Source organism: Camponotus floridanus, unplaced genomic scaffold, assembly GCF_003227725.1.
Source record: "Camponotus floridanus strain SB8 unplaced genomic scaffold, Cflo_v7.5 scaffold93, whole genome shotgun sequence".
Lineage (NCBI taxonomy): Eukaryota > Metazoa > Arthropoda > Insecta > Hymenoptera > Formicidae > Camponotus > Camponotus floridanus.
Window position 1 is genome coordinate 60,339 of NW_020229864.1, and position 27,870 is coordinate 88,208.

At 30.0% G+C, this 27,870-nt stretch overlaps 3 protein-coding genes across 3 annotated transcripts; 1 reads left to right on the forward strand and 2 right to left on the reverse strand.

Moving 5' to 3' along the window:
- The first annotated feature begins 3,881 nt into the window (after window positions 1–3,881).
- Window positions 3,882–11,796, forward strand: LOC112639838. Its single transcript, XM_025415003.1, has 8 exons — window positions 3,882–4,020; window positions 4,550–4,676; window positions 7,894–8,110; window positions 8,443–8,730; window positions 11,243–11,302; window positions 11,483–11,530; window positions 11,640–11,703; window positions 11,751–11,796. Exons 3-8 carry the CDS (start codon window positions 7,909–7,911, stop codon window positions 11,794–11,796), a joined length of 708 nt encoding a protein of 235 aa, XP_025270788.1. The 5' UTR covers window positions 3,882–4,020; window positions 4,550–4,676; window positions 7,894–7,908.
- A 6,824-nt stretch (window positions 11,797–18,620) lies between these two features.
- LOC112639840 lies at window positions 18,621–19,622 on the reverse strand. Its single transcript, XM_025415004.1, has one exon. The coding sequence runs from the start codon at window positions 19,620–19,622 to the stop codon at window positions 18,621–18,623; it is 1,002 nt and encodes a 333-aa protein (XP_025270789.1).
- Window positions 19,623–20,458: 836 nt separating this feature from the next.
- On the reverse strand, window positions 20,459–21,175 carry LOC105251503 (zinc finger MYM-type protein 5-like). Its single transcript, XM_011258358.2, has one exon. It carries the CDS (start codon window positions 21,173–21,175, stop codon window positions 20,459–20,461), a length of 717 nt encoding a protein of 238 aa, XP_011256660.2.
- Between the last annotated feature and the right edge of the window lie 6,695 nt (window positions 21,176–27,870).

Consider the following 27,870-nt stretch of genomic DNA (forward strand, 5'->3'; position numbering starts at 1 on the left):
ATGGGAACAAATGCACTTATCAATAAACTTTTTTACAATATTACCTGCAATGTAACTTATTATATTTTCCTGGTACTGATTTAATTCAACATTTTCTAAAGCTTGCATTAAGTCTACAATTTCTGTCACATCATCTTCGTTTTCAGTAATATTTCTCTCATCATTTATACGTTTTTGTAATCGAAACTGAAAAATTGGATTTGAATTATAATAATCTGCATCAGATGAACAGTTAGCATTAATGCTTGGTGTAACGGAGTTACGATACAATAATCGGCGTATTGACCACAATACTTGCAAGACATTAGGATTATTGTTCCATCCGCCACGAGACCGAATACAACAAAAATACAGTTCAATGTGATCTTGGGATGTTTTATACGTAAAGAAATATTTTAGAGGCGTTGATATGTTGGTCAACAAATCAAGTGCTAATCCTTGAAAACTGTAAATATCAATAATAAAACCTAATGCAAAAGTTTTATTTTTTGAAAATATAATAGGTTTATTATCAATTTTCAGCTTTCGAATATATTTTTCACATTCGCTAAAAACATTAAACCAGTAATTTTTATTTTGCAATGTCAATGGAGATTTAAAGCCCTTACCATAAGCACTCCTTGAATTCATTATGTCAAATAATTTGTCGAAAATTCGTAAAAATTGAGTAGTAGCTTCACTATTTTGAAAGTTGGGATGATTTGAAGTTCTTAAAAAGTCAATGGCATCAGCCACACCACTACTAATGGTTTGTGTTGCCAAGCATACCTTCATTTTTTTGTTGTAAAAATTAATATGTGACGAGGATAATTTATTAGCGTATTTGAGACCAATTTCTTGTTGATGATTGTGCAGAATCTATTGAAATGATATTGTTCCAAGTGAAGAGGTGATGATGTATTTCATAGCAAGCGTATTACGACATAATTTTACATGTGACAGGGATCCATGATTATATATATGTTAGAATTATTATATGGATGTTTGAAAAAAGTAACAGGTTTTCTGTCTTCTGTTAAATCAAAATTACAGCCTAGATTTACCATAGTATGAATATTAGTTTTAGTACCATCACAGGTAATAGAACGCACTATTATTCCTGAATAGTATAATCTTTTTATTGCTTCTTGAATTAGTTTTGTCTGAATTTCAAATGAAATGCCATTAATAAAGAAGTGTGCTATTGGCACTTGATAGAATAGACAAATTTGATAGAATAAGAAACGATTTGAAATGCTAACATTTCTTTGGTTAGTACTTCTTGATCCGGAATATTCAATAGAGGTGCTGCATTACCATAGTCTACGTTTCCACGCAAGGAATTTTCTTTTTGATCTACAGAAATGCTACTTCTAATTGACATCCCATCTATTATTAATCCAACATCTGATATGTTGTTTGACTTAAATTTTTCTGATTTGAGATACTCAAAAACATCATCTAAAAATCCTGCATTACAAGACGTTTTATTAATCATCTTTCGAAGTATTGAATCATCAGGTAACATCAATTTTGTTCGTAAATATTTGTAAGCTTTAGGAGAGTAAAAATAAATAGTTGATGCAAACTCTTTCATTTTTTCCGTATATCGATGCCTAAATTTACTCTTTCCATGATTTTCTACTTCATTATTGAAAAGTTCTAACACATCATCGGAAAAGTTTTTTACCAGCTCTTTCTCTAATTGTTCGGGACATATGCCTTTTGTTTTCAGAACTTCTATCAGCATCAATACTTTAGTTAGTTTTTTCTCCCGACGACGTAATTTTTCCTGTAGAGCTTTTATTTTTCTTTTAGTGGCTTCTTTTTCTTGAACAATTTCCTGCATGTTTTGTTCAGTTTGAGTTTCCTATAAAAAATATAAGTAATTAATTTTAAAAGTAACCAATGCATATAATTTTTAGGTAGAACAATAACACAAATATATTTACCTTCGATTCAGAAATATAAGACATATGTGGTAGATTTTCTTTTGACACAAGGTACTTAATTGTAGAACTTGGCTTCGAAATCTGCAGTGATGATGATGCAACAACAATATGTGGTAGATTTTCTTTTAACGCAAGATGCTCAATTGCAGAACTTGGCTTCAAAATGTGTGATGATGATGATACAACAGCATTTTGATCCATTACATAGATTGGCGGCATGATCTGTAACTAATTAAATCTAATTGATATATCCCCGGAAGAGTCTATTCACAACAGTATTTAACATAAATTATTAAATTAAAATTCACTCACTTTTGATAACTCATCACTGTCTTTAAAATTACTTGGCACAACATTTTTTTTTAATTGTTGATTTGTTCCCACATTTAAAAAATCAGTGTCGTTAAAATGTGCACTGCAAATATATGAATATTTTCCAATACGACTCTTGCTTGGCACGACACTTATCCATTCTTCCAAGCGTTCTTTATTACTCCATGGAAAACTTAAAACAATAAATATAACATTTCAATAATTATTTCAGATAAGTTGCTTTACTATATAATAAGTATAAGTGAAACATATAAATTTGAATAATATAAGAATTAAAATACTTACGTATGGAATGTGAGGTTAGTGTTAGGAATCCAAACATTTCGACAATTTTTTACACAGCAATGTTTCACCATTTTTCTTTTATATTATTGAAACACAAAATCTATTTCAAACATCAAGAATTTGACATTAATGTCTTTTTTCGAATTGATTAAAATAAAATGTTTCAGAACATGCCACATTGCCACCGTTACCTCAATAAGCCAAGCAAAAAACTAAACTTTCGATTTCGCCTGTACATCATGTGACTTGTTTCGTTCTGCGCAGACGCAGCGCCGGAAAAAACGAGATAGCAATCCCTAAACATCTATCTATCGCAGGCACGCTTTCCGTCTACGGCAAACAAAGCCAGTGCCTCTTCCAGTATAGATATATTTCAGTGGTAATAAGTCTTAAGGTGTCTTTAGATGGAAGCGTTTAGTGTCAAGCGTCGATCGTCAAAAACATGTGCGCAGTACCCTTGCGCATAATTCTACTCGACGCTTGACGCTAAACGCTTCCATCTAAAGACGCCTTAAGACTTATTACACCTATTGTAGACCTAACCTTATACTTGATTTAATAATAAATCTCGCTCGTGTCGTTATCTGCTCATATGATTTTTTTGCTTGTGTTCTGTATTATTACAAATATTTGTTTCAACTTTAATAATGATTTGTCGTGATTTTATGATTCGTATTTGCCGCAAAAATCCTTGCAGAATGCACCACCCAGACAGCACACCATGTCCAATGGACGTCCAGTTTTGGTTTTTATTTAGTCCAAACGTCCATGGACATAATATGAACGTTTTAAGAATATCCATTATTGGACATTCAAAGTATATTAATATTTAGATGTTTTAAAAATGTTTATTATTGGACGTTAAAAGTATATTTATATTTAGACGTTTTAAAAATGTTTTATGTATATATAAAAAAATTTCGTCTAAATTTTGTTTAATTTTTTGGTTGGATTTGGGAACCACGCTCTTAATGTCAGAGTGTCGTTCTATCTTTGTTATTTATGAAAAGATGAACAAGGACACTCATTTAGAGTGCTAATAAGTCCCGGTCTACAATGGGAGATTTAAGTTTTAAACTTGAAGAAATTGATTAATCACAGTTGAGTATTCTCCTTATACTTGACTATGATTAGTCAATTTCTTAAAAAGCTTAGGGCTTAAAATACTTATTGCAAACCGAGACTAAGAGCGTGGCTCCCGAACGCAGGCCTGTTAATGTTCTTTCAAGCACCGTGTGAGCATTCATTTGTTTATGTTTCTAAGGTGCGTTCGGGGAGACGCTATTCGCGTTCAAAGCATCATACTATCTTTGTTCGTTATTCATTGCACGTTAAAGGAAGATAGAACGACGCTTTCAGCGCTAATAACGTTCTCCTCGAACGCACCTCAAAACGTGTATGTGATATTCAATTTTTTCTTATCCTTTCCGCCTTTGCCTTCTCGAAGAAGATGTTGCGCATATACTAGAAGGTAATCCTTACAGTTATTTCATTATTATATTCATTAATAAAATCTATAAAATTATAAATTAATTAGCGTACATATTTTTTCATATATTTTTCATAATATTTTCCGTGTACTTGTAAATTCAGTCTTTCGAAAAGTAGGGTTATGATCCCGTAAAGTAAGATTATGATCCCAGATAGCAAAGCGTTCCTTGGCAACTGAAGGAAAACTTGTGCCAAGCAACGATTTCCTTTCTTATGTCAAGGAACGCTTTGCTATCTGGGATAACAAAATTCCAAATAAAATAAAAAATATAACTAATCCTAAGACATATCATTTCATATGACATTCTGAAATGCATCATCTGAATTCTTTAATCGTTTTTAACAATTCACATTGATTTTTATTTCATATATATCCCATCCATGCATAAAGACACTCTAAAATTTTATCGCAAAACATTTATTTAAAATTTTGAATATAGTACAATATAATTCTGCATTTTTCTATATCATATCTTTTTCTTATAATTTAATCAAGTTTTATATTACAGACCATCTGTTACATACAGTGGAGGAGGAACATTTTACAAAAAACATTTAACACAACATTTTGTTTTATCTGGAAGTCAACATTGGTAACATACTGTTTTGTCTCTGGAAGTCAACATTGAATATAAGGTAAAATATTATATAATTATATGTTTATAATCTTTGTGCTCTTGAAGCAATTTTTGCTTTTTTATATATACAATGTCTCATTTAGTAATATGTATATGTATACATATATATATATATTTTGTGTGTGTATATATATATACATATAAAAGTTATTATATTATATATGTATGTATATGTATATATATTGTACATATAAGTTATACAGCATCTCAGAAGTAATCTGTATTAAGTTATATTTTTCGAAAGGAATGCAGTAAAACATTTTTCAATTTAAATGTAACTAAAATTTACCCATAATCCATAATAATGTCACTTACTGAAATATTTTTGTAAGATTTGAAAATTAGCATTGATCTGAAACTAACAAAAATTTTAAACAGTCTACTAAAAATTTACAAAGTGACTTAATATAGTTTATCTCTAAGATGTTGATGCTGATATATTTCATATACATTCATATATATACATTCATATAATACATACATTCATATACATACATTCATATTGCTATTGAAAAAATTTTAAATTTTAAATAAAACAAAAAATAAATTTGTATTAAATTTAATTACAAAATTAGTTACAAAATTAACCGAATAAAATATTTTTTATATAAATGTAGATTTTATTTTTAGCTCTGCGAATCTGTTGTTCCATCAGCATCTATTTTCTCATCTGTAAGTTGATAATTTAATAATGTCCGAAATTAAGAAATATTATATGAGAGCAAAGAGAAAGCGTCTCCAAGAAGAAGTCTTTTCTGAGCCTAATTCTTCTACAATTATTACAAGATCCCCTGAACCAACAAATATAAGTATCCTACCAACAAATATTTTTAGCAATGACACACAACTAGAACCGCAACCAGAACTTTCTGAAAACATTTTAGAATCAGATCTGTTCTTTTATGAATCTGATAAATCAAGTGAATATTTTCCACTTTTCTCCCATTCACCTTCAAATTCAAGCAATTTTGATATATACAAGTATTTTCCTCATGATGGTACTAAAGAAAATAATTTCGAAGAAAATATAATACAATTAAGTTTAAGACAGTGGTCATTGACGCATAATATTTCGCATGCAGCATTAAGTGACTTATTAAAATTATTAAAAATTCGTATTCCTGAATTACCCACAAATGCTCGAAGTCTTTTAAATACTTGTCGTACAATTATAAATAAAGTTATTGAACCTGGGCAATATTATCATTTCGGTGTAGAGAATTGTATAAAAAATCTTATAAATGATTCTAATGATTTTTTTAAGAATACTGGAATTATAGAACTTGCAATTAATATAGATGGTCTGCCTTTGGCAAAAAGTTCTGGAAGTCAAGTTTATCCCATTTTATGTCGACTTGTCAAACATCATAGTAATGTAGATATGATTGGCATTTATCATGGCTATGAAAAACCTAAAAATGCTAACTGTTACTTAAGCGATTTTGTTGAAGATATATCAAATGTTATTAATAATGGAATTGTTATCGATACTAAACATTATTCTGTCAAAATTTCTCATTTTATTTCTGATGCAGTAGCGAAAGCTTATATCACCTATACAGTTGGTCATATGGGTTATTATTCGTGTACTAAATGTTGTGAGGAAGGTACTTATATTAATAATCGTGTCTGCTTTCCTAATACTAATCATTTACGTTTAAGAACAGATACAGATTTCAGATTAAAAGTTCAAGAAGATCATCATAAAGGCACTAGCTTATTAGAACAGATTCCTGGTCTTGATATGATTAAATCTTTCCCCTTAGATTATATGCATTTAATTTGCCTTGGAGTCGTAAAAAAATTAGTAGTAAATTTATGGTGTTTTGGAAAACCTTCTGTAAAATTATCATATCGGGATATTGCAAATATATCTTCCAATTTAATTAATCAAGCTAAAAATATACCAATAGAATTTAACCGTAAACCTCGATCATTACTTGAAGCAAAAAGATGGAAAGCTACTGAGTTTAGGCAATTTTTGTTTTATACTGGTCCTGTTGTACTTCGAAAAATATTAAATAATAATAGATATATAAATTTTCTTTGTTTACATGTTGCAATAATTATATTAACGTCTTCAAAATACTCATGCTTTATTGATTATGCTTCTAAACTTCTTTCGTATTTTGTGAACACATTTAAAATTTTATATGGTGCAGAAAATATATCTCATAATGTTCATAATTTGTTGCATCTTTCTGAAGATGTAAAAATTCATGGCCCATTAGACAATTTCAGCGTTTTCCCATTTGAAAATTATTTACAAAGTATTTTAAAATCTATTCGCAAAGGTGAAAAACCGTTAGCTCAGATAATTAAAAGGAAAAGCGAACAAAATTTTCATCAAGTTCAAATAGTAGAAAGGACAAAGAAAAAATATCCTATTTATGAAAAGGAACATTTTGCTGGTCCGATTCTTAATCTTTACATTTGTAAACAATTTAAAAAAATTATTTTACAAGACTTTGTGTTGCGTATAGATCATCCTAATAGTTGTTGTACTCTTATAAATGGAGACATAATTTTAATTGAAAATATTGTGCATTGGAATAATGACTTTAAATTAATTGGCAGAAAGTTTTTGATCGTTGAAAATTTCTATACGCGTCCCTGCGAATCAAAAGATATTGGAATTTGTTCTGTTGACAATATTGGCCCTCTTGAAATATTTAATGTAGCAGATATTTCATTTAAATGTGTGATATTAAATTGGGAAGAAAAACATATAATATTTCCATTAATACACTAATGCAAACATTAATTGCTAATGTTATCATCAACGATTACTATGTATTATCTTTTTTACTGCAGAAAAACGTTTTCAAATTTATGAAAAATAGTTTCGTTCTTTTTTCAATTTTTTTAAAACTGATTTAAATATTATATTGACTTCTTTAAACTGATTTTAAACTGATTTTTAAATTTAATTAATTTTAAAGATTTAAGATTTTCCTGATCTTATATGTATATATTTCGCAATTACCTTCTATTAACAAATTGTTTTATATATATTTACTATTATATATGCTATTAACAAATGTTTTTTTTATAATATTGAAATAAAAAGATGTTGTGCATTGCTTATAATTTGTTAAGAAAAAAAGTCAATGAATGGTTATTCTTTACTTTTCATTTTTTTTAACCATTAAAGTTATTGAAATGGTTACATTCTTGATTACGAGTTGTTTACATTTAAATTGTTTATATTTTAGTTGTTTATGTAGAAGATGTGTGAACAAACGTGGACTGTTATTCAATTCGAAGAAGATTGTTCTGTGGAAGCGGTACCCTCAACATGGATACAAGGGCAGTTTTGCCATTGGCCTACATATTCACAGGAAAAATTAATGACTGCAATAAGAAAACATGAATCTTTAAATACACGCTGGCCCTGCTATAAAATTAGAAATTTCAGAAATTCTACTTTTGGTGAGTTCTTATATTTAAAATAAATGTTATAGTTTGAAAGGAAAGGCTCAAATAAAATATCATTGATGTAGTAAAACGCGCTGCATGAGACTTTTGCGCGGTAAATAATGCGCGAAGTGTATATAATAGATATTTATTTTTTATTATTTGTGTTTCAGCTCTTGTTCGAGTCTTCTTTAGCAACAATTAAACAATCAAACTCTACACGCATTATTTACGCGTCAGGCTCTCACATAACCTGCTTTACTTTATCTAAAATGTATTTACTAGTTTTTATATGATTACATAAAATAAATGCAAAATATAACAAATATATTTTTTAATTTTTATAGAAGACTATTCCAAAGCTCGCTCAAAAGCACGTACCGCTGAAGTGACAAGTGATTTAAATTCTGAAATAGAAGAAAACCCTAAAAGAAAAAGAATTCAGAAAATGTTTACTTCATCAGAAGAGGATAATAATGAGGATTTAGAAACCTCATTATTATCACAACCACCAATATTACAAACGAAAACTAAAATAAAGCAGAATAACTTTAGTTCTTTAAACAAAGCAAGTTCTACATCACTTAACGTAAATCAGTCTACATATGATGAGTCTTCATACAATACAGAAAATAGTAAGTTTTTATATTTATATATTAATTCATATATTGATTAATCGTATATTTTAATTAATATTTGTGCATAGTATAAATATTATTGTTTATATATAAATATAAATATAAATATAAATATATATATACAGGGTTTACCAAAAGTGTGGAAACCCCTAAATATCTCGGAAAATATACGTTTTACAGAAAAGTGTTTCCAACAAAAGTTGTAGGGTTTAAGAAGATCTATATACTGATTCTATCAGTTTGACCTTGGATGGCGTCGTCAAGGTCAGGTCAAGGTCACATTAACTTTTTTAAATGACACCCCCTACATTTGATTGCATATTCTTATAGCTTAATTCAAGAGCTTTCCAAAACACTATAATAATGTTCATTTTTATTAAGTACTTTGCGAGTTATGAGGGTTGAATGATAGAGTAGCGCCGGTATTAACATTATCCAAGGTGTACTACATGGAGGTTACTCGCTCGGATTTGCATCTGTTGTGTGTGTGATCCAGCTAACTAAGGCAAGATCGATTCCTCAACATATCCTCATATTTCGCTGAAGTCAAATTGCCAAAAAATTGCTCCATAAAACGTGTATGAAACGTCTCGTTAGTTCCTTCATTTACCGCTATGTGACGCACTACATGCAGTCTAACTCGCATTTAAAATTCAACTAAGAATGTATAAAGCTATCAAAGAACGAGCACCTTCTAACTTCAGCTTTGAGCAAGCAGAAATTAATTGTTATCGTCCAAATACAACGTACGATTAATTAAAATTAAACGTTTTAAAAATGGCTGGCGACTTGTCGGAACGTGAAAGAATCACTATCCTCATGATGCGTGGATGGGGTGATAACGAAAGATCGTTCTCTGATGTCGTTCGATTATTTAATGACACGTATCCGAACCGTCGAATTAATAAGTCCACTGTGTTAAAAACAATAGAACGTTTTAGACAAACTGGTAGCGTAAGAAATCGCTCTAAGTCAGGAAGACCATTGTCTGCAACCAACGAAGAAAAACAACTTGATGTTCTGCAGACATTTATTGAAGATCCCAATTCTAGTGTTCAGAGAGTCGCTCAAACTCACGATATTGCTCCCATGTCGGTTTGGAGAATTTTAAAGAAGAACAAGTTCCATCCATATAAATTGCAATACGTTCAAGAATTGCAAAACGGAGATGAGGAGCGTCGTATACATTTCTGTGAAAGAATGATGGCACTAATAGATGTCCGGCCCATCTTCCCTTATCAAATTGTTTTCACAGACGAGGCAACTTTTACCTTAACGGGAGAAGTTAATAATCAAAATTTTCGTTTCTGGTCAGATGAGAATCCGAATTGGGTGCGGGAAACTCACACACAACATCCACAAAAAATAAATGTATGGTGCGGAATAATAGATGGCTATTTAATAGGGCCGTTTTTTTTTGAAGAATATTTGAACGCTCAAAGGTATGAGAGATTACTTGTTGATCAAATAATTCCAGCCATACAGAATACTTTTCCAAATAATTTCCAAGAAATATGGTTTCAGCATGATGGAGCTCCTGCTCATTTTGGTGCAGGACCACGTCGTATTTTAAATGAGACTTTTCCGCTACGGTGGATAGGAAGAAGGAACGGAAATGAGGGAGGAGAGGATTGGCCACCTCGGTCACCAGATCTAACTCCTCTTGATTATTATCTATGGAGATATCTGAAGAGTAAGGTTTACAGAACAAAACCTAAAACCATTCACGAATTGATACAGCGAATAAGGGATGAAATGGCTTTGATACCTTTTGAAACGAATCGTAAAGTCATTTCTACATTCTACCAAAGATTAGCATATTGTCAGGAAGTAAATGGCAGCCACTTTCAGCATTTACTTTAACACATTGAAACACATTTGCAATCGTTTGGTGCAACCTAACCTGATCTCTGTATACACGCACCGCACGCACGCACACGCACACATTTCGAACAATTATTATGATAAATGAGCATCCACAAATTTATTTACTGTTTACTATGTCGATTGCTTTCCAGGTCTTTAAATGCTCGATTGTAATTTGGTTGGGTCTTTGCTTTTGCTGACTGGATCCACGACCGATCTTGCCTTAGTTAGCTGGATCACACACACAACAGATGCAAATCCGAGCGAGTAACCTCCATGTAGTACACCTTGGATAATGTTAATACCGGCGCTACTCTATCATTCAACCCTCATAACTCGCAAAGTACTTAATAAAAATGAACATTATTATAGTGTTTTGGAAAGCTCTTGAATTAAGCTATAAGAATATGCAATCAAATGTAGGGGGTGTCATTTAAAAAAGTCAATGTGACCTTGACCTGACCTTGACGACGCCATCCAAGGTCAAACTGATAGAATCAGTATATAGATCTTCTTAAACCCTACAACTTTTGTTGGAAACACTTTTCTGTAAAACGTATATTTTCCGAGATATTTAGGGGTTTCCACACTTTTGGTAGACCCTGTATATATATATCTTATATTTTAAAAATACTTTTTACAGATAATTCAATTCTTAGTGAAAATGTTGATTCATCACGATATTATGAAACAACGCCAGTTAGTAAGTGTATTTTATATACAATTTTATTTTTCTTTTATAGTCTTATACATATTTATAGAAATAATTTCGAGAAACACTATATCGACAGTGTTTAAGAAATAATAGAAAATTAAATATTTTTATTTAAAAAATTAATTTTTTTACAAGAATTGGTTAATATACATACAAATTTTTCTGTAGGTACGCCATGCAGTTCAGCTTGCTCTAGTAAGAGAAAGAAACTTGATGGTAATAAACATTATTTACTAGTCATTACACATACATATACACGCACACACGCGCGTGCGTATGTGTAATGACTAGTAAATTTAAATATAAATTGAAATGACTTTTTCAGAGAAGACTGCTAAGAATTTAGTGGCTCAAAATTATTTAATACGAAGTATTGTTATTGACATATTGTCTGAAGTTAAAGAAATTAAACTGCAACTAAAAACTAACTCTCAAGAAACAAGTACCAAAGAAAAGGAAGAAATAATTTCAATATTCAATAATAAAGATGTACATTTTTCGCTTAAAACTGAAAAAGATCTTCAGACAGTGGAACTCATTCTAGAGAATGATGATGAAATTACTAAAGCGGTAATTAAAGTTAAGCTTATATTTATTTATTTTAAAAATAATTTATATTATATAGTATATGCATATAATGTAAATATGTATATAATGTAAATTATTTTTAAGTTAATCATGTAGTAAAATAAATTAAATGAAATAAATATTTCTATTAAGACTTTTTATATGTAAAATGTTCTTTTTTTTAAATTATATTTAGTTTGTAAGCAACATTTATTTATTTTTTAGATGAATGAGTTGATACAAATAGGAGGGAATAATGGATATGAATTCATTAGAAGAGCTTTATCCATGATGCTAACTAATGAGATTGCAGATAAATATAGTTTTTTTTGGAAGAAAAAAGAAAAAATCCTTTTGTAATCTCAACATTTGCAAACTTTTAATAAGTGAGTATTACATTCTAGAAAAGTTTCAAATAAAAATTTCAAACAAAAATAAATTCAATGAAAACTAATATATGGATATTCATCTCTCATTTTGTTGTAAATTAACTAATTTTATGTTTGATTTTAATAATAATATATTATTTTAAATAGGTGCATCACAAAAAGGACGATATTGTGAAACAACCAAAGAAGCGGAAAAATTTATTCAAGGATGGTTAAGAAGAGCTGCTGAAAGGGGAAAATTAAGGAAATAATTTTATTGCTTATATTGGCATTTTTCCGTGAAGATTTATTCCAAGATAAATAATTTGCATTAGCTGTAGTGCATTGGGAACTCATAATCGCTGAAACGTCCTTTAATATCGCAACATACGAAGCAAAAAAGAAAAACGAATAACTGATTTAATTTTTGATATTTTAAAGAGATAATTTTCATTTTTTAGTTAATTTTATTTATACTTATACCACAGATTAATAGACAGATAGCCAATGACCCGGGTAAAGACTAGACCGCCATTTCTGTGCTACAGACTTTGCCCCTTACCGACACACTTTGCCCCTGGTTCGAGTCCGTGCTAAATTTCGTTGACTTTACCAAAAGACTTTGTCCCTGGTGCGAGTCCAGGCTAAATTCCTTTGATTTTATCAACAGACTTTGCCCCTGGTGCGAATCCAGGCTAATCGATTATGAGACGAATGAGAGGTGAGAGATTTGGCTCCCGCTCGCACCCACTCACCAGAGATGGACAAAAAATTGTTAAAAAATTAATATTACTTGATAGCTCGAATAATTAGTAATCAATTTAAAAAATTATTTGATTACTTAGATAATCAGTAATCAAAATAAAAAATTATTTGATTATTTGAATAATCAGTAATAAAAGTAAAAATTTTAGTAATCAAACTTCAAAAATTTTTAATTATTCAGTAATTATATAGGATCAGATGTTCATTGATTAACTATATAAATAATCAAATTAGGGTCAGATGTTCTTTGATTAACTATAAACTAAATAATGAAAGAACCTAATTAATCTGACTTTAATAACTGAATAATTAAAAAATTTTAAGGTTTGATTACTGAAATTTTTACTTTAATTACTGATTATTCAAATAATCAAATAATTTTTATTTTGATTATTGATTATTTAAATAATCAAATAATTTTTTATTTTGATTACTGATTATCTAAGTAATTAAATAATTTTCTACTTTAATTATTCAAATAATAAAAAAAATTTCTAAATTGATTATTTGAGTAATTAAATAATATTAACTTTTTAATAATATTTTGCCGATCCCTGCCACTCACATACCGTGCATTGCAAAGAAATTGTTAAATTACTAAAAGTTGTTCTGTTTGCTCCGTCTGAATCACATGTAATTAATTGTATATTTGCATCTATATTGTTTTGTTTTATAAACATATATTTTGGCAAGTTGGACAAAATCTTTCTTATACATTAAATTTATTTATTTATGCGTGCGTGTATGTGTATGAGAGAGAGGGAGTGAGAAAGAGAGAGAGAGAGAGAGAGAGAGAGAGAGAGAGAGAGAGAGAGAGAGAGAGAAGTTTACATATATATAAAATTTATTAAATATTACAAATAAATTTTTTTATATATGAAATGCTTTTTTATTTAAAAAATCATTATTTTAAATGTGAAATAAATCTTTTTAAATATTTTGCACATTATACATTTGTTATTTTATTATTCAACACGGTGTTCCAAAATTTTTAATTACATTTTATTAAAGAAAATCACTTGACATTTTTAACATAAAGAATTTAAAAGCTTCTTATATTAAAATAAACTATAAGAAATAAAAGGGCTATGTGAGCTGTGCGCGGATGTAAGGCACGTTATATAAAAATTTAATTTTTCGATATAACTTTTAAATGTGCATGAGGCACAAAAAATTTGTTTGAACATTTCCAAGACTTTTAAAGTTGAAATTAATTTTCAATTCTTTAATTAAAGTTTGATATAACGCACCTCATATCCGTATGGCTCACATAGCCCATTTATTTCTTAGCGCAATTTTTAAGTTCTTTATTTTTCACAACGTTTACCTTTTTCATTATCATCAAATATTTTTGGTACATATTTTCAAAAATTTTATATTTTTATTTACCGCAGTTTCTTATACAAATGTTAAATCTTTTATTAATCTTCAGTGGAAAACGAAATAATTTACAATTTTATGATATGACATTATTACAATTTCTATGTGCACATCTGTCGAATATTTTGTGATTTTTTTCACACATTATCGTAATCTATTTTAATCCAAAGAAAAACGCTTGCAACAATCGAAAATAAACTGCGTACCGCGAACGGTAAATACCGAGAAAGCACGCAATTTCCGTGAATTTCGTGATTTAAAAAAAAATCTCTACAATTTCGACTAAATTATAGATTATTCAGATCACTGCATAAGTATATAATTACTAATAATAATTTTCAGTAACTACAAAAAAAAATTGTTTACTGAAAACTGTAAGCAAAAGTGCAATGGAAAAAAGTATGTGAGAAAATAAGCGAAAAAATAAACAAATTGGCAATAGAAAATTAATAACTTTTAAACAGAAAATTATTGAAATTATCGAGGATTACAAATTATAAAGTATAAAAATTTAATTATCCATTTCCGAACTTTGCTCGCGGAAAAGATCTTTGAAACGGGAAAAAATAAAATCTTTAAAGAAACGTCGCAAACGTCGGAAGAATTAAAGCGCCGCGTTTCAACAGATTTAACAATGAAATCGACACGCAATTGTTTTGTCTTATCGCGGCGAGCTCACAAGCTTCTGGCGTTCTTGAGTGATCACATCTACTGTGTCTCATAAAACGAATTCTCATTGTGCTTTTGTTTGCGATTTTCAATATCTTACGATTTTTTATCGTTGTTATTGAAATAATTATTGTGTATAGTGTGACGTGTGTGTGTGTGTGTGTGTATAGTGATCCGATTTTACGAATCTACAGTTTTAACGAAATTGTAATTTCGATAAAACCGAAGATTCGCGGAAACTGCGTGCTTTTTCGGCGTTTTTTGTTTGCGGTTTGTGGTTTGTTTTCCATTGTTTCAGGTACTTTTCGTAGATCAAAATGGATAAAAATAATGTGAAGAAAATCACGATATTCGACAGATGTGCATACAAAAACTGTAATAATATCAAATCAGAAAATTGTAAATTGTTTCGTTTTCCACAGAAGACTGATGAAAGATTTGACATTTGGATAAGAAATTGTGGTAAGTAAAAATACAAAATTCTTTTTTTCTTCTTATTTTATGTTTATTGGCTTTTGCTCACCTCAAATTAAAGATCTTATCTTGCTGGCCATTGATCAGTGAACAAAATTCTTGAAAACACCAAAAATAATTGATGATTATAAAAAAGCTTAATTGTGTGAAAAATGAAGAAACGATTGTGTGAAAAATGAAGAAACTGTCTTAAAAATTTCAAGTAATTTTGTTTAATGAAATTTAATTAAAATTTTTTAAAGTGCACTATCAAGGATTGCGGTTGATTTTCATCAATTTTGATCTCCTTTCTTGTGGTGAATCTGTATTAAAATTAAGTTGATCTGTATTCGAGCTTTTCGTCCAATGCGCCTTGTAATATTTTTTTAATCCAGGGATCCTAGATTTAAAACTCGAGCTATCATAATTATTTTTATTTTTTTAATATTTTATATGTCATATATGTAATATTTATTATGTAGAAATAAATATTCGGCATATATTTATTGTTAGATACGAATATATCTTCTAATATATATAATATAAAATATAAAATGCATAAAATAATCGTAATATAAAGAAAATATTTTTACAAAGGAATATTTTTCATGTTTTTATTATTTCTATCAACCGGTGCGAAAAATATAAAAAATAAAAAAAAAACGTCTTATTTCTTTATTTATTTTATTTTTAAATTATTTATTATATCTTTAAAAAGTAAAAATATTATTAAAAATATTACTCTATAAAAATACTTTTTTATATTACGTTAATTTTATGTATTTTAAATATATAAGGAAATATATAAGCGTATCTAACAATATATATTTGCCGAATATATATTTATTTTTATGTAATAAATTATACATATATTACATGTATAAAATAATTTAAAAAATTTTTTAATTAAAAAACTAAGAAAAACTTAACAGCCCAAGTTTGAAATCTAGGATCTCTAAATTACTATTTTTACTGATACTGATCGAACATGTATCTTTCTTTAGGTCTTATAACAAAAAAAGATTTCGAAATTTCAAGTATAAAATATATAAAAAATATTATTTACAAGGGATATTCAACGAAAAGTTCGCATACGAATTAACTTAAAACACGTGCTTACGTATGTGCTGAAATCTCGTATCTATTAAGTCATTAAATATTAAAAATATATTGTTGAAGTATAAATATGTCTTTTTATTTAATAATAAAAATCGTGGGAGTTTCAAATGTAAAATAAATTTAAGTAATTTTTAAAAAGTAATGTTTCTTAAAACATGTAAAAAATTTCATTGTTACATTATTTCAATGTTAAAATTAAAATTTTTTTAATAAATAAAAAGTTACATAACTATTTTAATGTTTTAAAAAATGCTTTCTAAACTTTTTAAAAACATTTTTATGAATTTGTTTGCTATTTCATTTTATGTTAAATGGTTAAAGGTTAAAATGTTTTTTCAGTGTATAAATTTAACTATAGATTTATATTTAAACAGGTAATGAAAAGTTACTTAAGTGGTCCCCAGCATCAATACAAAAAGCAGGATTATGTGCAGACCACTTTAATAAAGAAGATTTTATAAGCTGTACAAAATTACATATTAGAAAGAATCCCATACCGTGGATCCCAAAGGAGACTGACATTACACATTTTGTGAAAGATAATGCTGAAAAAATTACAGAAGAAGGCAAAATTAATGAAAATATTATACAAGAAAATGTAAACCATTCGGATAATCAAGACTGCATTCCAATGGAAGTCGAAACGCATGGCGATTTTCAAGTAAATGTTGAAGAAATAAACAATAACAATACAAATGAAGAAGTAGCTAAAAAAAAAATAACGACACGTAAGAGATGTTACCCTTCCGGAAAAGAACTTTTCTATAATTTCGGAAATGACTTCGCAGACGATGAGTAGTTTAATAATGAAAATCCACTTCCACTATTTTTGGATAATTACTCGCAGAAAGAAGTGAAAGCGAACATGATAAAAAGGCGAGTAAAAACGCAAAAAAAGTCTGCTTCTGAAAAAGTGTATAAGAAAGATGAATTCTCCGAAATTGAAAAGTTAAAAAAAGAAAATTTGAGACTGAAAAAACTTCTTATGGAGAAGAAGAGAAAACAAAAAAATATGACTTATATGTTGAAACAGCGCAATATTGCAATTCAGAAAAACAAGAACGTTTGCAAACACAGTCTAAATGAATTTTTAAATGGAAAGAAATGTTTAAAACCACTTGCGAGAACTATGATAAAACTTCAGTTTCATAAGAGACGAAAAGAATATACAAAAGAAGAAAAAGATTTAGCAAAACAAATGTTTTATTATTCCGCAAGTGGATATTCACGGATGAGAAAGGCTGGACTAAATCTCCCATCAGAATCTTCTGTCAAGAATTGGATATCAGAAACAGAAATTCGACCAGGATTTTGTGAAGAAATATTTTATAAAATTCGAGAAAATTTGTCTAAATTACCACCTTCTCAAAGAGTTGGCTGTTTAAAATTCGATGAGATGTCAATTAAAAAATTTGAAGAGTACAGTCGAAAATATGATATCATCGAAGGATTAGTAGATCTCGGACCTCTGGGACGACGCGATGAACAAGCGGGACATATTCTACTATTTTGCCTTGATAGCATTAATGCGGAGAATCCTTGGCGGCAAATAGTACAGCGACGGATTAAACATTTTGGCGCCCCTAGGCAGCGTACATTTTGCCGCCCCTAATCCAAGGTATAGTCGCAGTGTCAGATGTAGAACCGGAAAGCAAAAAAAAAAAAAAAAAGTACAAAATATGTATCAATTTTCTGTTACCCCTGCATTAGCTGGTGAAAACATAATATATTTTTTAATATTTTCACGACCCCAGAGTGCACCACGAGGAGGTTTGCAGATAGGGTTTTGCACTCCTTTCTTTTTAGTTTTTTTATTTTTTTTATTTTTTTTTAGTTTTTTAGTTTTTTATTTTTTTATTTTTTTTAATCTTTTTTTGTATTTTTTTATTTTTAATTTTTTTTATTCTTATTTTTTATATTTTATATTTAATATATTTTAATTTGTTTTTATCTTTTTTTAATACATTTTTGTTACTTACTTGTTTTTATTGTATTTGTTTCTTTCTATACTTCTTTGCTGCAAAGTCACTGATTAATTTATTAAAATCTGTTGAGATTGTTAGATCACTTTCAATTGTCAGAATAGAAAAATTATTTAATTGGTTATCACCCAAATTAGCCCTTAAACAGTTTTTAATTCTTTTTAACGCGGAAAATGACCGTTCTGAAGAGCAGTTTGTAACCGGCGTGCAAACAAATATTCGACAAGCTATATCGATATTTGGATATATAGAATGTATATTTCGAGTTCGAAGAAGTTTACTATAACTCAAAAGGGAATGTCTTTCATTTTCGAGTATATTGGTACTTTCCAAATACGCTCGAAAATGTAGGCACTCATCAACAAACGATTCTTCTAAATCTAAAGGGTAGTACTGTTGTAATTTTTTAGCGTTATCTATTAAATCCGCAGTTGATATCGAAGTAATTTTAGATAACCATTCAAATCTTTCAAAAATATCTTTATATGCATTACCTCTACGTTCTAATTCTGAACTTATACGGTCTATTATAACAAAAAATGTATCTCGTCTAAACTGTTCTTTACCACAGATTTCCGTTTCAATTTCCGATATCTCATCAAATGGAAGTTTACGCTTTCTTTTTCGTCTTGTGTCGAATTCATAATCTTCGACTTCAGATTTTTTCTTTGCTTTCTCTTCAAACATATCAAATAAATTTCGTAGTGATTTAATGTATCCTGTTAATGAACTATAAAGTTCCACAACTGTTTGTATGTCAATATCAACAGCTTGCAATTTTTTGCTAGTTATTTGAAATCGCTCCATTATTGAGTTCCAAAATACAGCCATAAAGATAGTTTCAAATCGACTCATTTGTTTCAATAGTCCTGCAGCTTCATTACGAGTAGCCGGTTTCTCGGCAGTATTTAAATTTATTGTATTTAAAGCTTTAATTATGGAATCCCAGTTTTCAATCAAACTGCGACAAGCTTCCGCTCGAGATGACCATCGAGTATCAGACATTCTTTTTATTACTATATTGTCTGGTTTTAAAGTGGATAACAATATCTCCCACCGGTGAGTTGACGCAGAAAAAAATGTGTAAAGATGCTGGAGAATTGAAAAAAAATTACATGCTTCATGACAACTTTCTGCTGCGCATACGCCAATCAAATTTAAAGAATGCGCAGAACATGGCACGTATAGCGCATATTGATTTTTATTTTTTATTCTTGCTTGCAATCCGTTATATCGGCCAGACATGTTACTGGCATTATCATAGGACTGCCCTCGGCAGTTCGCAATGTCCAAATCATAATTAACTAACGTAGAAAAGACAGCATTAGCTAATTGTTCAGATTTATGACCAGTATTTGGTAAAAAACAAAGAAAACGTTCTACCGGCATACCATCATTGTCGTTTACATATCTTAATATAAAAGATAATTGATCAATATGCGATATATCGGGAGTTGAATCAACGCTAATTGAAAAATATTTGGCTTTCTTTACTTCTGTAATAATTTGTGCACTCACTTCTGTTGCCATCAATTTTACAAATTCATTGCATGTTTGAGAAGAAAGATAAGAGACTATTCCGCGACCTGCATTTCCATAATTTTTTATATGGTTAGCTAAAAATGAATCAAATTCTGCTATAAGTTCAAGAGCCATCATGTAGTTACCATTATGAAGTGACCCAAATTTTTCATCCCTGCCTCGAAAAGCAAGTCCTCTACTTGAAAGTTTTTTCACAACTGACACAACTCTTTTCAATACATTTGTCCAATAATTTATTTCTCCTTGCAATTGAAATTCTAAATCAGCATCAATTCTTTCAGAAATGTTACTTCTTTTTATCATTTTAAGTTCACATGTTTTGTGCTCAGTTGAATTTTCATGTTCGCGTATTCGACATTTTTCCAGTCATCGTAACCATTCGTTGCCAGACTGGAGGTTCCTCCAAATAGTCTACACGGGGCACAGAACACAGCTCCCTTGCTTTCTGAATATATAAGATATTTTCTAGGCATTATCTCACCATTTAGAAGACGCCGCTCAAAAACATTTTTTGTTAAAGTACGACTTGTATTACCATAATATCTTTTAGAATTCCCAAAATCAAAATCGACATTTATATTTTGTTGAATATTATGTGTGGATAAGTATTCAATTGTAAAATCATTCAATATCCACTTTGCTGGATCATTACTAATTATCGGAAATACTTCTTTGTTTTGAATTTCTGAATTATGCGATTCATAATTATCTGTAATTTCATGTGATATATCCACGTCTATGCAATCGTTTTCTGAATTACGCGATTCATTATTATCCGTAATTTCGTGTGATTTATTCACGTCCATGCAATCGTTCTCGGAAGTAGTGGTAGTCTCTGATGTGCTTGCAACTAGAATATCAGTTTTTTCAATATTAACTATTGTCATAACGTTTTTACTAGATTCAACGTATTCATCATTACTACTATTTGTAACTTTAGAATCATTTCCAGGTGAAACAAATGAATCTAATTTGCGCATTTTAGATAAGACCTCATTTTCGCGCTCTTTCTTCATTAATGCATTTTTTTTATATTGATATCCACTTAATTTCTTCCTTCCGGACATATTTATAAATATTTTAACCCGCCAAATTCGGGTCGTCTCAAGTTAAAACTTTTAATCGTCCAGAAACGAAAAACTCAAAATCTTGAAAAATGAAAACTTTATTAGAGTGATCTACTATGACTTTGCAACTTCGCAATTTTCAGAGAAAATATCTTATGACAATAAAGGCCTATGAATAATAATCCAGAATCATGAGAAAACCTGGTTAATGAATTAAAAATTGAAAATAGTCATGGAGAAATATCGAAAAATATCGATGTTTTAAATAACAATCAATGTTCTGCGGCGAGCTGAATGATATGTCTCGCGGCGGCGAATTATTGCAGTAGGAAGTAGGAAGTAGGAAGAGTAGGAATCAATCGCGCGTCGCATTACAACAATGCTCGGAATTAAATGCTGAGCGCCGCCCCACCACTTTCCACGATGGAGAGAGACAGCATGCGGTTAGAAAGAGACGGAAGCCCACAAGCGCTATCCCCACCACTCCTATGTTGCCCCCAGCGCTTTGCATTGCATGCGCAGTCTATTTGTATAAGTCTATGGTCGCTTCTCGCTTCGTCGCCTAATATCTCCCCACTATCGCTCGAGCGGCTCGAGGCTCGAGGCTTGATAACCGCTCGTCATTGGTAGAGTCGTCGGCGGCTCGGCCGTCGTCGGCTCGGCTGTCGAGCCTCAAGCGGCCAGAGGCGGCGAAAATTTTCTGTCTTTGAAAATTTGCCGCCCCCTCAAATTTGCCGCCCTAGGCAAATGCCTAGGTTTGCCTCTAGTGTTAATCCGTCGCTGAAATAGTAGCATACTTTTTGACTGGAAAAAGTACAACACATAAGGAGATTATTGAACTCACGGAGATGTGTTTACAAAAATTGAAAGATGTAGGAGCAAATGTGCAGATAATTACATGTGACCAAGGTGGACCAAATAGAAAAGCTTTTAATATTTGGAAAATTTCTCCACATGAAAATTTCTCCACGTCTTTTCAATTGAACAATGAAACTTATTTTGCTTCTTTTGATTGGCCTCATCTTATCAAGCGATTGATTAGTCAGTTGAGATCTCATAAGTACATTTATGTGAATGGCGAAATTATTATGTCTTTTCATGATTTATTTGCAACATGGCAAATTGACAGACAATTAAATACTTCAAATTTATTGAATCACATTACCTACGCGCATTTTTATCCAAACAATTTTGAAGTTATGAATGTGAAAAGAGCATTTCAAATGTTAAGTGCAAGATTTGCTGCAGCAATATCAACAGCAGGGCAAAGCAATACATTAAAAAGTTCTTCATGGAAAGCATCTGCAGAATTTGTTTACAAAATGAATAAAGTAATAGATGCTATGAATGTCTATCATTTAAATAATTGGAAAGGAGAAAAGGGTCCATTATCAGATGATAATTTAATGGTTGAAGAATTATTAACGTCTTTTGTTGAATGGTGTTCAAAGTGGAGTACTTCCCCCAACAAGATTTCGAGACCTCCCTGCTTTGATGGAATGATTACGACCGTGAAATCAATTTTATCAATGTATCGTTCCATTAAACAACATTATCCGGATTTCAGGCTTGCTACTGCACTATGCAACCAAGATTCTGTAGAACATACATTTGGAAAAATTAAAGGACGAGGAGGATTTAACCGTAATCCAACTGCTAGAATGGTACGGTTAACGTTGCGGCATATTTTATCAAGTGGATATATTTATGGAAGCGACAAAGGAAATGTAACTTGTCAAGAAACGTCTTCATTAACGGATGGTACATCGGTAGTTCGTGAATTGGAAAATAACAATATTCCATTACAAGAAGAATTAATTTGTTTAACTGAAATGGATGACGACTGTGATAATCTCATCGCGACAGCCTTTGAAGAAATTACAAAATATTCGGAACACAATTCCGACTATCTAGATGAAATAACAAAGACCAACAAGGAGAACTTACATTCAGAGGCATATGAAAGAAATGCAATTTCATATTTCGCAGGATATATTGCTCGCTACGGTTACAAGAATACAAAGTGCCACAGCTGCCGTGAAAAAAATTTGAAAACACCGATGGAAGAATTAAACGACAATGAAATCTATATTCAGCTACGTGAATATGAACATGAAGACGAAGATGATCCTGAAATAGAGTGGCTATCAAGACCAACGGATTCATTTTTGAATATTATTACTCTACAACTTGAAGCAATAAATTCATGTTACAAGAAGTATTGGTATTTCAAAGATGTGAAGAAAAAGCTTCTTGAGATTTGTGTTAAACACGTCCAGCATACTGATGAAGATTGGTTTAATCAGATCAACGAGTGTTATTCACATAGAATTCAAATGTTAGACTTTATGTTAAGAGTCAAGATATATGCAATTACAAAAAAGAATAATAATGGAGGAAGAGAAGAAATAAATACAGTATCTGGAAGATCAAAAGAAATAAAGACAAAATGTCAAAAACTAAAGAACATAAAACATATGTAAAAAATAAATCATCATTACTACGTATATAAAACGATCGCGGCTCTTCGAGCGGTACGATCTGACTATTTTTCATTTACTCGCGGCATTTAATGCGGAACGAGTAAAACGATCGCGGCTCTTCGAGCGGTACGATCTGACTATTTTACATTTACTCGCGGCATTTTATGCGGAACGAGTAAAACGATCGCGGCTCTTCGAGCGGTACGATCTGACTATTTTACATTTACTCGCGGCATTTTATGCGGAACGAGTAAAACGATCGCGGCTCTTCGAGCGGTACGATCTGACTATTTTTCATTTACTCGCGGCATTTAATGCGGAACGAGTAAAACGATCGCGGCTCTTCGAGCGGTACGATCTGACTATTTTACATTTACTCGCGGCATTTTATGCGGAACGAGTAAAACGATCGCGGCTCTTCGAGCGGTACGATCTGACTATTTTATATTTACTCGCGGCATTTTATGCGGAACGAGTAAAACGATCGCGGCTCTTCGAGCGGTACGATCTGACTATTTTACATTTACTCGCGGCATTTTATGCGGAACGAGTATAAAATATGTAAAAATTCGTGGCTTTATGGCAGATCGAATAAATTGGGAGACAGTTAACTCGGAATTTTTTAGAATTAAAACATAATTTTTTACTTTTTTTATATATTAATTTTAAATGCAAGATATTAACATTTTTATATTTTTTATTAGCAAATATTATGTTTATATTTTTAAGAATTTCGAGTTATGTGTCAATTGGCCTCCACGTGGCGTCTCCTGGAAATGCTCTATGAGTAGCTAACAATTGACACCAAGATTATTGTGTATAAAATTACATATATATATACAGGATGATTCGAAACAAACGTTTGTTGTCTTTAAAATATCAAATTCATGAATGATTTCTAAGACGATTTTTCCTATTGCAAAATTTTGTCCGGAGCTTAGTTTTTAAACTATAAAGGAAAATAGTTCGAATTAATAACGGAATGAGTACGAAAAGTAGGCAGGGACGGCGCGATATAAGTGATTATATCCCAATGAGAAATGTTGGTCGAATCTACATCAATTCATGAGTGTAGCAATCAGCTGATCGCGGCGAGCGCCCCACGAAATCGTTTATATCGCGACGTCCCTACCTACTTCTCGTACTCGTTCCGTAATTAATTAACTATTTTTTTTCATAAAACATTTAAAAACTAAACTGTGGGCAAAATTTTTCAAGAGGAAAAATCATTTTAGAATTCATTCAAGAATTTAATATTTTAAAGATAAACGTTTGTTCAGAATCACTCTATACAACTTTATATTATTATTTTATTTTAATATGTATTGTAATATATTTTAATATGTATTGTAATATATTTAATATAATACAATGTTATTTTTACAAATATGAAAATGTGATTTTAGAAAGTAAGCAATATGTCTTACATGTTCATATATAAAACATATTTAAATAAAATAATAGTATGAAGATTTTAAAGTGCAATAAAATAATGAAATAAAATAACTAAAATAATCAGTGTTTTCTAACTATACTACAAATTAGACTACAAAATAAAATTAGACTTTTATTAAATTTTAATAAATTTATTAAATTATAATACTATTTTTATAATACTATTTTTACATCTTTACTTTAATAGAAAAAAATAAAAAAAATTTATAGAAAATTTAAAAAAAGAATTAAAAAAAATAAATATTATATTATTATTTAAAAAATTAAAAATTATAATTAAAAATTATATTTCCGCGGCCTCTTCCTCTTCCTCTTCCTCCTCCTTCTCTTCTAAAAAATCTGCTTCCTCTTCTAAAACCTCCTCCTCCTCTGCTCTGCATTCTTCCTCTCTCTCTGCGAGCAGACCATTTATATCTATAAAACATAAGAGAGAAATATATTATAGCTTGATAAATAGAGAGATATAATTATTTTATATATTTAAACACACACATACACACGCACGCACGCGTAAAATAACAAATACATTCTCATAAATTGATATATACAGGGTGTCCCTAAATTCGCGCCCACGGAGTACAAGGCGTGATACTTTAGGCTAAAAGAAATAACTTTTTCCTTTAGCAAAATTGCGTGCGATAAGTAGTTTTTGAAGGAGAGCAGGTTGAAGTAAACCAATAGGCGTTCTGGTGTAAGTGGCGCTCAGGGCCGGCGCGCGCGCTTCGCTCACTTGTATCAAATTCTTGACTAGTATTTACAAGTAATGTTAAAACATTAATGCTTTGTTATAATTAGTTTACTATGAATTTATTTTTATCTTAGTTATGATTTTATTTTAATTATACATATAATTAGTTAGATTATACTTAAGACTCAAATAATAAGAATCAACTTGAATACTGAACCGTGATCTTTTTCCATATTGTATTCTTTAAAAAGTGAATAATTAACAAAACAAATATTGCTTTTATTTTTTACGTAATAAAAGATAAAAGAATGTCTGATTTCGTAGATCTATCTGAAAATAGAGACAAATGTAAATAGTAATGTGCTTTGCGAGCTAAACCTAATGCCAGCGGCACAATTGATATTTTTGTAGAAAATTTTTCAAAATGTAAGAAAATGATGAAAAAAGAAAAAATTTAGAAGAATAGAAACGCGTTTAGCTTGCAAAGCACATTACTATTTACATTTGTCTCTATTTTCAGATAGATCTACGAAATCAGACATTCTTTTATCTTTTATTACGTAAGAAATAAAAGCAATATTTATTTTGTTAATTATTCACTTTTTAAAAAATACAATATGGAAAAAGATCACGGTTCAGTATTCAAGTTGATTCTTATTATTTGAGTCTTAAGTATAATCTAACTAATTATATGTATAATTAAAATAAAATCATAACTAAGATAAAAATAAATTCATAGTAAACTAATTATAACAAAGCATTAATGTTTTAACATTACTTGTAAATACTAGTCAAGAATTTGATACAAGTGAGCGAAGCGCGCGCGCCGGCCCTGAGCGCCACTTACACCAGAACGCCTATTGGTTTACTTCAACCTGCTCTCCTTCAAAAACTACTTATCGCACGCAATTTTGCTAAAGGAAAAAGTTATTTCTTTTAGCCTAAAGTATCACGCCTTGTACTCCGTGGGCGCGAATTTAGGGACACCCTGTATACATATATAAATCCGAAATTTAATAAATATACTTTTCATCACGTTCGGCGCGCCTTACACCAGCCCGACGCTGCATGTGGGATGATGAATCCTGCTGCTGTTCCCCTGCATCATCCTCGTGCTGTTTTTCTCCTTCTTTGTTCTGCTGTTTTTCATCATCATCGTTCATATCATCAGCAGAAAAAAAGCTGAAAAAATAAATATAATAAATATATTTTTGTGTGCATGTGTAACTTTAATGTACAAATAATATTTTAAATATATAGGGTAGACCATTTTCATCAATGATAAGAATCAATTAGTGTTCAGAAAAAATATAGTTGTTTTTAAGAAAAAATATAATATTTACTGTTAATTGCAAATTACATATTTTTTCTTCGAAACAACTATGTGTTTTCTTTACACCAATTGATTCCTTTCATTATTTTGTACATAAAAGTATTAAGATTAGATAATCGAAAAATGAATATTTTATTAGATATTTTATGGTTTATGTAAAATTAAGAAATAATTTCAAGCCTCATAATTCGAAAAGAACTCAATACAAGAAGAAATACTTTATTATAGTGTTTTGAAAAGCTCTCGAGATAAGCTATAAGAATAAGTAATAAAAAATAGTGGGTTCCGTTTAAAAAATTAAAGATGACCATAATGTGACCTTCAAACAATTATTCATGGTCAAATATTTACCACTATTTTATGTCCTCCTTCGAGTCAAATACTTTTATCTGAAATATTTTTTTTTTAAACTTCTCCTTTTCGAGATATTTGCGTGTATTGATTAAAATGGTCTACTCTGTATATATATATATATATATATACATATTACATGTGTCATAGAACAATAAATACTTTTCATCGTTATCTGTTTCCTCATCAGTATTATTTTCTTCCAATATTTTTTCTAATTCTCTTCTTCTTTTTTTTAATTTTTCTTCTCTTTCCATTATCGCTTCTAACTTTCTTTTTGTTTGTTCTTTGTCCATTCTGTTATAAAAAAATCAAATAAATATTTAATGTTTTA